The following is a 16,101-nucleotide window of genomic DNA, read 5'->3' on the forward strand; positions in this document are numbered from 1 at the left end:
ATAACATCATTTGGTGAAAATGTTTAATACTAGGAGCAGTAATGTATTTCTATGAACAGCATAAGAAGAATAGAAACTCAAAAATTGCTTCACATAGCCGATAAATGGACTAATGGAGCGTTACTGCAAGGTGATAAAATCAATGGTGATACTCTTCCGATTCTGTATCGTTATACAGCTCTGATATTAAGGCTTTTTTCAGAGGAGAGCAATAAATATAACAAAAGGTCACTAAATCGCACCTTGAAGACAGCATGAGTAAAACGCAAGCAATAAGGAACACACATTTAATACACAAAGTTCCCCGTTTTAAACGATACCGACCCAAAGGTTGGATACATGACAGAGTTAAGAAGTAATAGCGAAACCGTATTTGTGAGAGTCAGCAGTGGTACCTGACTATTTTGAGTCAGGAAATAATGTAAAATTAGCGCAACGACAGCAAAAGTGAAAACCATAAATTTTAAATACTTTATATGCGGTAAAAGATACGTTATTGTAAAAACTCGTAAAAAAGGGATTGTAAATTATAATAATGCAAACAAAAAATAGACAAAGTCTTGTATAGATTGAAATTAGCTGGAAACCCTGGAAAAGAACAAAATATAGGTTAAAATGTTTTCATAATTTTTATAACGTCCATGGTTTTCCATGGTAAAACTAATTTTTTTATCAGCTGATCAAATGAAAATCGCAACCAAATATAGTGAAAATCTACTTTTTATATTTTTTAATATGTTATTTGTATCTACTGATACCAAATTAATCAAATAAAAACTATCATTTACTGACCTGGAAATACTGGTTCAGACGAAATACCCGTAATTCCAATCAAGTCGCCAACATGTTCACCTGTACTAAAACAACTGCTCTCTCCTCCACAGAAGACCCACCACGTTTGCAACGACAAGAAAAGAAACGACAAAATCCGCAGAGAATGCAACAGTCAAGAAGCAGGACACCGGTCTGCTCCAAAAATTGCGCGCTAAAAGCGCTTTGCATAACCCTAGCGACACTGATACTAGCACCTAAAACTAGCGACGCCGCGGCAGCTACAGCCGGAAGCAACTCAGCCGTTTTCCAGCACCTGTGCACACTGGTGAATGCAGTCACTGAAGTCGAGAAAGTGGGAGACGTACCGGCGACAGTAACGCAAATACACGCCATTGCAGAAAGAACTGCACTAATATTCAGGGCAGCAAAAGAACTAGAGGAACTAGCAGCCCAAACCCCTGGAACCACAAAAAAGGAAGTGGCGTCAAAGAAGCCAAACACAATTTGCACTGAACAATTGAAGGACGCATGTGCCAGGGCAGCAACATACTTGAAGCAAATGAAACCACAGGACAGGCAGCATTTACTAGCTTTTGTCGCTAGCGGTAACCCAGCAGTGCAGCTAGTAAACGACACGGCTAACTCGTTACTGTTAAAGACGTCAAATTTCATAGCCGATGCAGAAAAAAGGTCTAATAAGGAAGCTCTAAAACATCTGCGTACGACTTTCTACAGTGAAGGTAGAGACTCAGTAACTAATGCAATATTTGCTGATGCAAGCGGCTGGAAAGACGAATGCGGTAGCCAGAGCGGGGCAGCAGCCACGGGTGCAAAAAATAATCTAGCTGCAACCTTTCTTTGCCTGTGCGCAGCCGACTCAAGTGGCTGCAACCCAACCTGCAAGACTTGCGACAACGAGGCGGTGCCGGCCGTCACATTCACAACCGGCGGTAACGACGCGACAACAGCATTCGACAAAATAAAGACAATATGCAAACGACGGGCAGCGACACCGAATCTTAACCAGCTACCAGAGGCAATAGCAAAAACGGTAGCCGCAATTGAAGAGGACTTAGCGGCGCACAAAGGCAACGGCCCCGACGTCGGCATGATTGGCGCCATCACCTCCGGCGGCCGGCCAGCCTGCGACGGCTCCAGCACGGCAGGCAAAGGAGCGTGCGTCTACCTTGGTGCAAGCGGGAGCGCGCCGAGCAAGCCAAGCTGGCTCGATGAACTGACCCAAGCACTGCTCGCTGCCCAAACTGCTGCAAAAGCGGAACTCGATAGCACAGCACAAGCAGCTCATATTGAGGGAATCAACACAACCCTAGCGCTAGCACTACTAAACGGCATTTATCAAACACAAGCCAACAGCAGACAACAGACACATCAGGAGGCGCCTCAACACCCTAGAGAACACATGGCTAACTCAGCCAAGACACAAAAAGAATTTGAGCAACACAAAGACAACAAAACTGCTTGTACAGAAGCCAAATGCAAATGGAAAGGAGGGGACGATGAAAAAGGGGAGTGCAAAGTAGATAAAAGTAAGGTTAAACAACAGATAAATACAGCAGTAACAGGGGATGAAACTGCAGGAACAACAAAAGATGTGTATATATAACACGAAACCAATAATGAAGCCTTTGTATCTGACGAAAAATGTAAAAAAAATAATCGTGCATTCAGAAAGGGTAAAGATAATGAAGATGACAAGGATACAGAAAAGTATAGAAATGGTAGATTTATCGTCAATAATAAAATGGTTCTGAGTATGAATGCTGCCTTTTTGGATTTATTTTTCTAAATTTTTTCCCATTTAAAAATTTTTTATAATACGATATTTTTTAACACCTTTTGTAAAAAAGTTGCAGATTTATAAAATTTTCGTATGAAAGTGGGATATGAGTACAAAAAAGTAAAATGATAGGTTATAAAAGATGAGTGACATTCTAATTTAATTTTGTTTTTTAATGATGGACATTAAGTAGGGCTATAATAGCAATAGTCATAATAATTATTAGATGAGAGTGTTGTGAGTGTATATGCACCAATATTATAAGGTGAGTGGTTAAGCCTAATTGCACGAGCAACATAGAAGCACTTACAACAGTTAAGATAGTGTAATATTAGTAAGTTTGCGAGTTAGAAAGAACAGGCAGGACAATTATGAATGTTATGATAAAGGAAAATGAAGGGTTGGGGCGACTCACCCGTAATGTCAAAATAAGAAGTGCACAAGTAAAAATCATTAGAAATAATATAGGAAACGCAATCATGGGGAGGCTCAACGCCTAGGGAGAATAAAAAAAAGTTGACACGTTGAACGCAGCAAAAGCAAAAGGATATTCTGTTGGGCACGGTGCAAAGGAAGACACTCAAATCAAAGATAAGAAAGAGCGGACTTTTTTTCTTTCGTGCCTTCGTGGGAGTTTCCCCCACTGGCGCGGCCATCAACCATCACCGTAGAGCCCTGAGATGCTATCGATCTGGCGACTGTGGTAGAGTCTCCCTTTTTTATTCAGCCTAACACACCCTTTATAATTTTTGTTGTAGTTCCGCAGTTGAACGGAATACAGCAGATGGGGCGAGAAGCCTCCCACTCCGGACTCTCCCAAAGATGTCAATTAGCAATCCTTTTGTTTTGATTTTTGTTATTCGTTTATTATTCTCTTCTCCCTCTTTCTGTTTCTGTTGCTTGTTGATTGCATACCCCCTCTGTCTCTGAGGGTGTCTGGACTATTCCTGCGTCCGGTGCTTTTCCTGCTAGCTCCACACTAGGCAATAAGGGGGGAAGTTGCAGAAGGGAGAGTGGGTTGTATGACTGTTACCTTAGGTGAGGACTTCACCTGCGGCCGGCTCCGTTCAACCGCAATGAGAAACTGCGCCAGCCTTTTAGAGAAACATACATCCTGCACACACTCACCTTCTACCGCAAACCTGACATGTAACTCCTTCAAACCGGGGCAGCTCATCAAGTGCAGCGACGTTTCTTCGCAGTCGCCGCGTTGGCTGGTAACAGCGCGCTCTACCTTCATACCGTGCATCTTCTTTTGATGTAGGGTGAGGCCAGTTTTGCTAGCACACTTCCTTCCGCATGTCGGGCACACCAACATGGATGTGTTTGTATGCGGGGAATCAGTGGCACACAATTTTGTGCTTTTGCTGCATTTAAGCTCGGCTCCCTCACCTTTGTGGAAAGCCTTACAGTGTCGGATGAGGGAGTCCCTGCAACTGAGCACTTTTTGGCACACACCACACTGCACCTCTCCTCTCCCCCGGACGTCAACGTTTCCCTCACGGGCACGCTTACGAGGGAATTGCACCACCACAACGGTACCTTCCTCCGTCACTATGCTTTTATGTTTGAATTTTTTGTGTAGTGACAGGGAAGAGCGTGTACCGAAGCTCGCCTCACACAGGTCACATTGAAACGGCAGCTTCCGTGTATCCTGAGGAGCTGGCACTGCTGGGACGCTACCATCTCCTTGCACTGAGTCCTCGTTTTCTTGCCCCCTTTTCACGTGGCAACTACCGTTACCTATGCCATGTATTGTTCTAAGGTGGTGTAATAGTCGGCCTTGCACTGCGAATTTGGAGGCACAGATGGTACAATGAAGCAACTGCGGTCTCATCGGGACTCGTGTGTTCGATGGTAGAGGAACGATCGCCACCACTGGAGGGGGCTCCGGGGGGATATCCACTGCAGGTGTTGCATCGCCGTATTTGATCCTCCGGAGGGCATCAGCTCGCACAAAGCCATGTTTGTTTACCATGTGCGTTACAGCACTCGAGCGGCATTGGTATGTGGCATCACATTCCGTACATTTTGTCGGTTCGGAGGTTCTCTGAAGAGTGCGTGTCGCAACAGGTGGGGCCTTTTGTATTGTTGGTCCTATCGGTGCATGTTTCTGGTTGCACCATCGGCACTGTGGAGGCACACTCGGGTTGATCTTTCGCAACATCCATCCATAGTGTCTTGAAGACCCAACCCGAAAGCGTGCCAGTGCCGTTTCTTCTTCCCTCGTCAGTTCTTCTTTATGTTTTGTTGGAAAGTGGTTGCCCGTGATACCAAACCTATGAGTGTTCTCATGGACTTCTTCCGACCTAAGCACTCGCTTCGCATAAGCAATGATGTTGGGGATCCATGTGTCTCGCAACTGTGGTAAATCTGCGGCCTTTTTGGCCATTTTATCACAAACCTCATTCCGTTTCACGCTACAATGGCCAAACACAAATTGCAGTCGGATACGCACTTTCCTTCTCTGAACTTGAAGCAGAAGCCTCCATAGTCGTCTCAGAATTAGCTCTGTTACGGGTACGGGGCCTATCTGCAGTGCTGTTAACATTGACAGCGAGTAAGAGAAGATGGACAACCTGCTCGGTGTGCTTCTGTATGCCAGAAACCATTTCAGCAGCCTTTGCAGTCCTATCTCTAATGCTACGCATTCCGCTCTGTAACTGCATGAGAGTTCCCCTGCTCCGGTCTTGGGTGCACAAATCAGCGTGTTGTTTCTATGGAGCATGGCAGCTGCTCCGGACTTCTCACCGAGGGACACGGATCCATCAGTCCACAATTCGTAGTGCTCTCGTCGCGATGGCTCCTTCCCCCTCCGTGCAAAATGCCGTTCAATCCACTTTTCGTAAGCCTCCCTTTTAACATCGTCAGGGTCATCAGCGCACACAGGCTTTACCTGCGTGTGAAATAGCGGTCGGCAGCTGTGGCGGAGCGTCGATGTCTCTAGTGGGTGCTCGCGTGGCTCAATGTGGAGGTGGGGGTAGGACCGCATGATGCGGGAATGTAAGACTCTGACTGGGTGTTTGCTGTGGTATACTTCCTCGGCACTGCGCCGCAAACATCCGCCTCGTGACTCATACATCAGCATGAATTTCATACTGCCCACAAGAGTGGCCGTCTTGAGTGGCAGGAGGTTTGCTTCCAGCAGAGAGTCCTCTTTGCGCGTCCCATGCGGTATGCCGGCTATGATGCGACTGGCCTTGTGTTGTGCTGCTGCAAGGAGGTCGCGACTTCGTTTCGAAGCGTCTCAGTACCATACCTCACTGCCATACATGGTGTGTGCCTCTACGAGTGCTAGATAAAAAGCTCTCAGTACTTGTCGTCTTGGCCCCCATGTAGAAGTTGAGATGGCTGCTATCTGCAGTAGTCGAAAGTCCATCTTGCGTCTCGTTTCGGCCGCATGTGTTGCCATCCCTTGCAGACACTGGAATGTTACTCCTAGAAGCTTCGGTGTCCTGTCAGCTCCTATTCTTTCGCCGTTCAGTTGTAATGTAAGGGAGTGGCGCTCTATACACCCGAAGAGTGTGCACTTTGTTTTCGCTACGTTGACATACATGAAGTACTCTTTTGACCACTGTAACACCACGTTTAGGCCGCATTACAGCGTGTGGTTAATGACATCCCTCTCTGTGTGCCTCGCAAGTAGCGTCAGGTCGTCTGCAAAGAATCCGTGCTGCAGCAACGGCACTTCTGCAAGGAACTGGCTCAACGAGTTCATGACAATAATGAACATGATTGGGCCAAGGACAGTTCCTTGTGGCACTCCTCGCTCAAATGTTCTGCTTCTAGAAAGCTTCTCCTTGAATCTCACTCTGCCAGTTCGGTTACTCAGAAATGATACGCACCACTTCACAATGTGGGGTGATACCTTCATTCTGTGCAATTCTCTCACAATTTTGTCGTGTTCTACTGTATCGAATGCCTTCTCGTAGTCGACGAATACAGCACCCGTACGAGATTGGTGCGTGGGACGGCAGAGGGAAGCGCGGACGTGCAGGAGTTGTTCCAGCGTTGAGCATCCGGGGCGAAAGCCTGATTGCTGCGGCGTCAGCTGGGACTCAACAGTGTCTCTAAGTCTCGCGGCAATTATGCGTTCCATGAATTTGCAGAGACAGCTCGTGAGCGTCACAGGCCTGTAAGAATCGAGGTCCTCCGCCTTTTTTCCGGCCTTCAGGATGGGGATGATAACACCGGTCTTCCATGTAGGCGGCACGACTCCCGTTCGTAGGTTCTCATTGAATAGCATCAGAACAACATTCAGCGCTGCTCTACCGAGATGTTGCAGTGCCTCGTTGTATAAGCAATCAGGTCCGGCTGCGGATCCACTCGGTAGCAGTTTGATCGATCTCCGTAGTTCAGCCATCGTGATGGGACTGAACTCACTCGCTATTGTCTTTATGGGTGCCTGTGGGTGTGAGTCGATGTGCCTTCTTTCTCGGGACGAGTACAGTTTACTGAACCTCTCAGCTTGACGGTAGTCCGTGATGGCCACGTAATCAACAAGTACAGCCGGTGTGGTTAGTGGTCGTGGCGCATATACCTTCTTGACAATGTGCCAACTGCAGCGGTCTGACACCGCAAGTCTGGAGCATAGCGTGCTCCATCTCTTCTTTGTGGTACGGTCCAGGATCTGCTTACGCGTGACTACCAACTTTTCCCTTCGGTGGGATGTTCCGCATCCAGCGATCTCTTCATCGAGTTTCGCGAGCTCGGGTGTCCAATGTGGTGGCGTTGCTCTGCAGCCACGGGGGACGGAGGCCTTCGTCGCAATGAGGATGGCGGAGCTCAATTTCTGTTCCAGGGTGTTGACGTTCTTCTCTCTACCAATTTTCCTGCAGAGCTCGTCAACCTTGAGACGGAAATTACTCTAGTCAGCTTTTAGCCATGCGTACATGGGCTTTCGAAGCCGCGGGCAACTCAGTGCATCTGTGTCCTCTCCAACGATAACGTCGAAAAATATGTGATGGTGATCGCTATCGGAAGAATACAGCGATGTCCACGTGTACACTGTACAATTCCTTGACAGTGTCACATCAGGGGTGGACTCCCCATGGTGGCGCGCGTACCTGGTGCACTCACCAGTGTTGCAAACCAGAAACTGGTTGTCAATGCACCACTGTGTGAGGGTTTCACCCTTGGTATTTGTTGGGCTCGCGCGATCCCATGCCAACGCGTGTGCGTTAGCGTCTGCACCGATGAGCTGGGCACCGACAGTTGTCAGAAGCGTATCTAGGTCAGTTGCCGTGAAGATATATTTTGGTGGGATGTATGCCGACGTGACAGTCAGCGCCGTTGCACGTGTAAGGTGAATTGTTGCATGCACTTGTTCAATGCGACCAATAACGGCCATACCGGTATCGACTGGTAGGTCCTCCCTCACTAGTATTGATACACCACCTCCTTTGCAGTTACGAGCTATTCCGTGATGTTGGTAGCCAGCAACGCTAAAGCAAGCCGCCTCTCCAGGCGTCATCCTTGTCTCGCTCAACAGACAAAAGGCGATCCGCTCATCAACAAGGGTTTTGTGGAGTGCTAATCTCTTTCCTTGAGATAGCCCGGCGCAGTTCCACTGCATCCCGCGCAACGACGGGCCGGGATTCTCTTCCACATCACCGGACATCAGAATCTTGGTGCGGATGATACTGCTGATGGCACGCTGGCAAATGCCCATGGACTGACAAATGAAAAACGGTGTCCCAGCAAGACGCTGCTGATCCCTGTGCTGTATTATGCCGTAGCAGGAGCGAAGCATTGTTCCCCATGAAAGGAACGCTGCTGGCTCTTGGCTTCCCCCGATGATACGGGGCACTGGACCCTGGCACCACGTTGAGGTGGCTGGCATCGCCTGAGTAAATAGTACAACAAAGATAGCAAAGAATGACCGCAAAAATCCCAGTGTTTGTGGTTGTAGTAAAACTTATGTAACTCAAGTATCGTGTAGATTAATATTGAGTGACAAACTAAGCCATATTAAAATTATTACAATTGAAATGGGAGGTTTGTATACTCATGCTAAGAGGCGTAGGTGGGTTATAAAATTTTTAGAAATACAAAATGCAAGTGATGAGGATATTGTAATAAGTGTAGATGGGTCTGATGTTATAATTTCTGATGGGAATAAGAACGAGATTGTTGTGAACATTTTATACGAGAAACAACTCACAGTGGGAACAAATTTCATGAAGAAGATATTCACAGAAAGCACATAAACAGATGTTATTAGTTTTTTAATGTTGGACACAGAAAAGAAGAGGATAAGAAGTTACCTCACTTACTTAAATCATCTCCTGGTTGAAACACCTATCTTAGTGGTGGTCGTTTGATAGGGCGAGTATGGACATTTAAGAAATTTGAATATGCTTTTAGAGAGTTACTAAAGGGAAGTGGGGAGTGGTGGTCAGAGCAGAGTATTTACAAAGCATTGTTAATATGGAGTGCAATTCAGGAAGAAGCTGTTGGACAGAGCTTTGTTTTGAAGAGGGGAAAGAATGTATTTGATTATAAGAAGATATTTCTTACTATAACAAATAGTGTCATATAGGAGCGGAAACATTGATACATTTTGCAGAGCAGCCAATTGCATGGGAACATAAAGCGGAACGGATTGTGGAAAAATTTACTTGGCACAGATAGTTTAAAAGGACGGTGTTTACAACTACTGAATCGAAAAATTCAAGAATATGCAGTATCTAGAGAGAAATGTGGTTTTAGCTATCGGGAAATTCGTGGTGAAAGTTTTTCATAAGTGGATCTGTTTAAAGTTATGAAGTTGTAAACATAAAAATGGACGGTAATGTTTACTTCCAAGCCCTTGCATTCTAACAGGCGAAACCTTTACCAAGGCAAAACTAACCATGTGAAGACCGCCTTTGTGTGCCGTTCTGCTTCATGGAGATACAACCTCTAAAGCGTAGGGGTCAAACACTTATACAAAATGAGGCAGCGGAGACAACTAGACTACAATGCAACACAACCTGCCTTAACACCTGCCCTGTTACTTATTGCTGATACACAAAAAGCTCCAAGCAAAGTAGAATCTGATGATCTATATAGTGCTCCTAGCGCTCTTTGCGTTACCCAAGGCAGTATCTCCAGCTGCCAACCAAAACGCAGCTGAGTACAGAGCTTTATGCGATTTAATAGCGCTCAAGGAGTCCATTTCGACGTTAACTGAACCAACAGCCGACACTGCAGTTACAGACATCGTTAACGACATCGAAATGCTGAACATATCAACGGCCACAGACAGTTTCATAGCGGACAGAGATGGCGAACTTAAAGAGACAGAATCGGGAGTCAAAAAAAGCGAAAAAGAGGCATGGCAGGAAAAGATAAAAAAGCTCGATCAAGAGACAGGAGAACCCAAAACTGTCAAATACAAAAGACTAAAAGACAAAACGACGCGTGGGCCAGCAAACCAAAACATCAACAAGTTGCTGCAACGGGCTCAGCAGCTGAAAATTGCTTACGAACAACAGATCTCAGAGGCGAAATCAAAAAAAACAGCGATTACAACATCAATTAAAAACGCTATTTACGGAAAAGGACAGGAAGACTTCCAAGAAAAAGCACTTGACACCAACGACGCAAAAAACAACTGCGGAAAAGCGGCAGGCAGCGAAAACGTCGGTCAAAGCCTAAGCAACGACCTGGTGTGCCTTTGCATACCGGACCAAGGCGCGAACGGAAACGACTTGTGCGAACACGGGCTGCAACCAACAGCGGTAGCCGTAGCAAACCGAGGCAGCCAAACCACACCACAGTACACCACCATGGTCAACGGCTGCAAACTGCAGCATCGGAAAAGACAACTGACGCCATATTTAATAATCCAACGCCTCGCAGCGTTTGACAGCCTTTTGGGCAGACAAGCGCAAACAGCGACCACAGCAGCGGCGACAAGAACACTTGGCAAACCACACAGCGATGGAAACTGCGACAACAGCGCAACCCAGGGCATGTGCGTCAACTATAAGCAGCAAATAGAAACAGCAACCACAGGCATCCCATGGGTAGCACAACTAACCCAAGCCGCCCATGATTTAACAGCAATGAACAAAGCAACAGAACATGCGGCAGCCATCAAGACACAACTGGAGAGCATTCAAGCGAGTGCTTGGGCTGTCTACGCAGCGGCGGTAAACACCGAGCTCAACCAACGGCACCCAAAGCAAAACGAACAACCGATACAAGCAACAACAGTCAACGACAACAAGTGCAAGCCAACAAACGCAACTCCTGCCGAATGCCCAAGCGACCATTGCGTTTATGACGATAAAGCAACAGATGGTAACAAATGCAAACCTAAACCAGGAACAGAAACCACAGCAGCAGCAGGAACAGGAGAGACACCAAAAGAGGGAGCAGCTGCAACTGGGTGTGTAGCACACAAAGATAAAACCACTTGTGAAAATGACAAAACAGGCGACAAGCAAAATTGTGCATGGAGAAGGGGAAAAGATAGTGAGCCTGACCGAGAAAAAGAAATGTGCCTTGATTCCAGTTCTCTTGTCAATAAGAAGTTGGATCTGATGGCTGCTGCTTTTGTGAGCTTGGTAAAATTTTAGAATTATAAGTATTTTGGGTCAATTTTATAAAATTTATGAAACTTTCTAAATTTGATAAAATTTTCACTATTGCTTTTAACAATTTGCAAATTGATCAAAAGTTTTAATTGTTATTCAAATGTGAAATACGAAAATATGCTACGAAAGTGAAATATCAGATCAAGGTGGTATAGTTATATGGTATGAGAAATTAGCGTTATTATAATTTGGTTTTTTGTATTTTGTTTGCTTTATGGATACTAGTTATGGTTTTATAAATAATAAAGATGGTAATAATAACAATAATAATAATGATACTAAGAGAGTTTTGTGAGTGTGTATATACTAATATTATAATAAGAATGATGTTGAGGACGAAACGGACAGAGACGAAAAAGCACTTAAAACAGTGCTGAAGATGTAATGGGAGTACATGAGTTAGAAAAAGCTTTGAGAAGCGACCAGCTATATTATTAGACAAAATGCAGAGAGGGGATGTATCATACGCATTGCGAAGAAAATACGTAATGATAGATCATCATAAGAAAGAATATGGTGGCAGAAATCATCAAGTGGAACAGCGTAGTAAATGGACCAAATGTAGTTACTGCCTTTTACGTAACAGAAGCAGAAGGAGATGCTTCTGCCTAAAGCCCCAGTAAAGACCGGCGACAAAGGAATGAGAATGCGCGCATATGACACAATGGAGGATATCTATGAAGCGGGTTCAATCAGCGGTGATACTCCTGGAACTCCTAGTGGCGTACTGAAAGGACGCTAACCTCTTTCAAGAGCGAATGATAAATATAATTGCTTTTACTGACGAAGGGGTAAAGGCACAATTTTATAAAGCAAAAGCGGCTGAAAACGAATTTCTGGACCCAATTTGTGCAGCCTAAACGACAGAGAAGTACAGCGACACAGTCTGTATGGCGTAAGTGGATGAGCGAATACTTTCAGCAGAAAAGGAAAAAACGGTACCTGATTACTCAGAGTAAAAGCAAAACCTTAAAATTAATAGAAGATAAAAGAGAGTAAGAATAATAAGGAATAGATGCTTTAGATATAGATATAGAATAACTTTCTTGCAATTAATATTGAGATTTATTCAATTAAGCTGCTCGCATATTCACGTCAGCACTGCAACACTGCAGATGGACAACATCATCTTTTTCACTTCCCTATACATTACAAAAAGAAACAATCGAAACGCAAAATCTATTGAGGTCAGTTCTCCATTAATAAAATTTTTGTGTGCTGGACGATAATGATATAACACAAAGTCAGCAACCAGCACGACTGCTTCGGAAACAGCGCTTGTAATCCAGCTTTTCTGGATGGTAAAGGCTAAGCTGACCTAAGTCAATTTGGTGAACCTTTTTCTGGTCCATTTAAATGCAGATTCACGCTCAGCGAAACCGCCGGCCAACCGTTAAATACTTTCAAGCCTATTTTTCTGTCGACTGCCGGCGTCCACAAACCTGTGTCCTTTCATAGACTAAGTCGAGAAGCCAAACCAGAGATGCAAAATAAATGCTCCCGGTTTTTTCAGTGTACGAGCGCTCAGTGCCAAACATTGCACAGGTTAAGCCACTGTGTATCTTAAAGTAAAGTTAGACCATCGCATGAACTTTCTTCTGGCACTTTCACTGGTGTTTGGGACAACCGGCGTTGTTCACTGCGCCGATAAGGCGGCGCTAACCGCGGGCGCCGTTAACGTCGTATGCAAGTTGACAACAAGCCTCAAAGCTTCAGCCAAGAGGTACAAGGGTATTCTGTCAGAAGCGGACGCCAAGCTCGCACCTATGAGACGTCAAATTCTCAAAGCGCGACTCTACAAGATTCTAGCCAACAAGACAAGAGAAGCCGAACGAGTGACGACCATATCCAGAACAGACAGAAAAAAATGAAAACCTAAGGCAGAAGTACCAGAATTAGAGTGTAAAACGCGATCACAAAAGCAGCCGCACCAGCAGGTCTAACAGTTTGGAACATGGGCAACGCGATAATGCTAATGTTCCAAGTTGACGGAACTACAAACAGATGTCTGTTTGAATCTACTTTTCTGGCACCACAGCGGCGGCGGCACATCTAACAGCTTGATTAACCGGATGCAGCGGCTTAATTGCCATTAAAGCCACCAAAGCCGAGGGAGACATAGCAACAGCGGCATTGCGGCAGGTTATTTCACGCCTAAAATTTCCGCTCCGGCTCCACCACATAATTTCCCTCAGTCACCTTTCCAACAGTGAAGCTCGGATAGCCTTTAAGATTTAAGAAATGGATGCAATCGGATAGTACACGACGAACTTTTGCCAGGGACACACGGAGTTTCAGGAACTGACCACTACACGCAATGACACCAATATCATTTTTTGTAGCAGTAGCATTTACAGTCACTTTAAACAATGCAACAACTGAAGGCACGGAATATACAGCGGCCGACGACAGAAGTTGAAAAAATCAAGGACAAGGGAAATTTTTCATAGTAGGTTACGAAAGAAGTTGCAGCTTCTCGGCTGGTAGCCAGAGGCAGCAACACCAGTCCATAAAAAAAATACAAAATAGTGGTAAAAAAAGGTCACATAAAGGACTTTTAACTCCACTTAAACGGCAGCATTCCCTCGACCAAAAGGAACCTGAAGGGTCAACCCAATGAATTGCAAACGAAAAAACACAACGAAGTAAGCAAGAGGAAAGTCATGGAAGATGCGAAAAGGCGTACAAAAGGACAAGCACACGAGAAAGTTCAATGCAAATGGTATCGCATTCCGGTATTCCAACACAGATAGCTTTTTATCGCTCTGCGTTTAATACGCAAAGGTCAATAGCCAAACGAGCCGGTAGAATACAATCCAATGTAAGAAAAACAAAGAAGGATGACCATAAGAGCAGCCGGTGCGCTGCAGATAGTATTGTGGACCCTTAGCTTCACAAATGGGGATGGCGAATTGGAACAATGCGCGTCTCCTTGCGCCTGCGAAAAGAGAGCTGAGAACACGGCGCGAAACCGGCAGAGCTTGCTGTAAACCAAAACAGCGATAGTTTCTGATAACGCGGCAGTAGAAATACGGCTTTTGGCAGCGGCGACAACGACCGACAACCCAAACCCCTTTCAGCTGGGACCGGCAGCGGCAGTGGCACTAAAAATTGTCTCAGAGGACACCGGAAAGCTGAAGGAAGCAACGCCAACGATATTGTCAGCAATCAAACGCCTCAGCCGCCTGCAAGAGTATTACGCCACAGCAAACAGGCTAACAAGAGATGATATAACAGTCAAACTAGCCGGAGGCTACAGCGGCACCTCGTTTCAAAACGGGCCGATAACCAAGGCAACGATCACAGAGCACAAACCGAGCAGCTGCCGCGAGGACGCAGCTGAAGATGAAAAAACAAAGGCAGCCTTACAACTAGAACAGAAAATGAACTTCAAGAAAATCGACATCGGGGCCAACGTGTACCATGCATGCGCCGACAACATAGACTCGACGCCATGCAACGGAAACTCAGAAACCAGCTACATTTGTACAAAAATAGAAATCGGCAAAACGCTGCAGACCACCGCGGACGCCAACCTCGGAACCGACGGACATTACAAAAAATCTGGCTTCGGCCCACTACTAACGCAGCTACTCACCCCGGACGACGTATACAATAAAATGACTGACGTCATTGCGGAAGTAGAGAAACTACGCAGTATCTCCTCATTAAAGGACGCCAAACTCTTCTCAGATTACCCGACCGTGACGGCATTCATAGAAAGGCAAGTGATCGGGGTACCCATCGGACAGTCACCGACACCCCAACAGGCCACAGCCATAGCGGAGCAAATAAAAACTGCCTACGGCACAAGCAGCCGACTTCTAACAGAAAATATGGAAAACAACACAAGAAACAACAACCACATTCAACGCCCCAAAAGAAGCGGTGAGCAAAAAAATTGAACAAATTAACTCCGACTCAGACCTTATATCGGTTATTGCAATAAATTTAGCGAAAAGCGGAAAAGAAACTAAAACAGCGTGTCCTACGTTATCCATACAAGACAAACAAGTAGGGAAAGAATGCAGTGGAGAAACCGAGAAAGATAAATGTAACGACAAAGAAGGATGCAAATATAACGATAAAGAAAAGAAATGCGAAGAAGATCCTGCAAAAACTACAGCAGCAGAAGCCAAAGATTCCAAAACAACAAACACCACAGGAAGCAATTCTTTTGTCATTCATAAGACTCCTTTTTTGATTGCACTTTTCCTAATAGGATAAAACGTTTAGCTTTTTGCTTAAACTTTTTAAATTTATGAAACTTTGCTATTTTGGAAGAATTTGCTAGCATTTATTAAATTTGGTATATTTTAAAACTTTTTGACAACCGCTTTCAAATTTCTGAAGACTTTTTAAAATTTTAGTAAAATGTTTATGAAAGTAGCATAGGGGTATACAGCAGCAAGGTGATAGAGCATGGAAATGAGTACTGTTCTCATTTGTCCTATTTTGTTTATTTTATGGATATTAGTTATATTAATTACAGTATTATCAATAATCATAATAATAATGGTGATGATAAGAAAGTGTTGTGAGTGCTTAAATGCGAATATTATAATAAAAGTGGTCGTAGAGAGTGAATGAACTGAAAGAAGTGAAGCAGTAAGAATAATGACAGCTGTGCAATGGAAGTGAGTAAGGGACTGAGAGGCAGAGGTGGAATATGCTCATTTTCGAACACATCCACGAAGATGGCTATTATCATACACAATGATGTAATCTATGTGGCAGTAAGGAATAGACTGTACAGTTTTAAACAAAATTTTGTTGCTACGTTAGCCGAATTGATTTTTCAAAAAGCTAAAAATAGGAAAGAGAGTATGGAATGAAATAACTGAATGCGTAATAGTACTCAAACAAGGATACAAAAGTCAATGATTTCTAGTTTTATACTAAAAAAATAGTTTCAACGTGCAGCTAGCAGCGGCTGTGGACTTT

At 44.8% G+C, this 16,101-nt stretch overlaps 1 protein-coding gene and 4 pseudogenes across 1 annotated transcript, besides 6 other annotated features; all 5 read left to right on the forward strand.

Annotated features, from left to right (window-relative positions):
- The first annotated feature begins 937 nt into the window (after nucleotides 1-937).
- On the forward strand, nucleotides 938-2,581 carry Tb09.354.0160 (annotated as a pseudogene).
- A 10-nt stretch (nucleotides 2,582-2,591) lies between these two features.
- Nucleotides 2,592-2,612: a sequence feature (AT_rich).
- Nucleotides 2,613-3,179: 567 nt separating this feature from the next.
- Nucleotides 3,180-3,421: a repeat region.
- Nucleotides 3,180-8,422: a repeat region.
- Nucleotides 8,175-8,422: a repeat region.
- A 2-nt stretch (nucleotides 8,423-8,424) lies between these two features.
- On the forward strand, nucleotides 8,425-9,347 carry Tb09.354.0170 (annotated as a pseudogene).
- A 265-nt stretch (nucleotides 9,348-9,612) lies between these two features.
- Tb09.354.0180 (variant surface glycoprotein) lies at nucleotides 9,613-11,139 on the forward strand (the record flags this gene model as incomplete). The annotated part of the gene is made up of 1 exon (XM_798282.1): nucleotides 9,613-11,139. The coding sequence occupies one exon, from the start codon at nucleotides 9,613-9,615 to the stop codon at nucleotides 11,137-11,139; it is 1,527 nt and encodes a 508-aa protein (XP_803375.1).
- Nucleotides 11,140-11,395: 256 nt separating this feature from the next.
- Nucleotides 11,396-11,439: a microsatellite.
- Nucleotides 11,440-12,743: 1,304 nt separating this feature from the next.
- Tb09.354.0190 lies at nucleotides 12,744-13,168 on the forward strand (annotated as a pseudogene).
- Nucleotides 13,169-13,997: 829 nt separating this feature from the next.
- On the forward strand, nucleotides 13,998-15,384 carry Tb09.354.0200 (annotated as a pseudogene).
- A 243-nt stretch (nucleotides 15,385-15,627) lies between these two features.
- Nucleotides 15,628-15,688: a microsatellite.
- The last annotated feature ends 413 nt before the right edge of the window (nucleotides 15,689-16,101 follow it).

The sequence above is a fragment of the Trypanosoma brucei genome, chromosome 9 (genome assembly GCF_000002445.2).
Source record: "Trypanosoma brucei brucei TREU927 chromosome 9, whole genome shotgun sequence".
NCBI classification, from domain to species: Eukaryota; Euglenozoa; class Kinetoplastea; order Trypanosomatida; family Trypanosomatidae; genus Trypanosoma; species Trypanosoma brucei.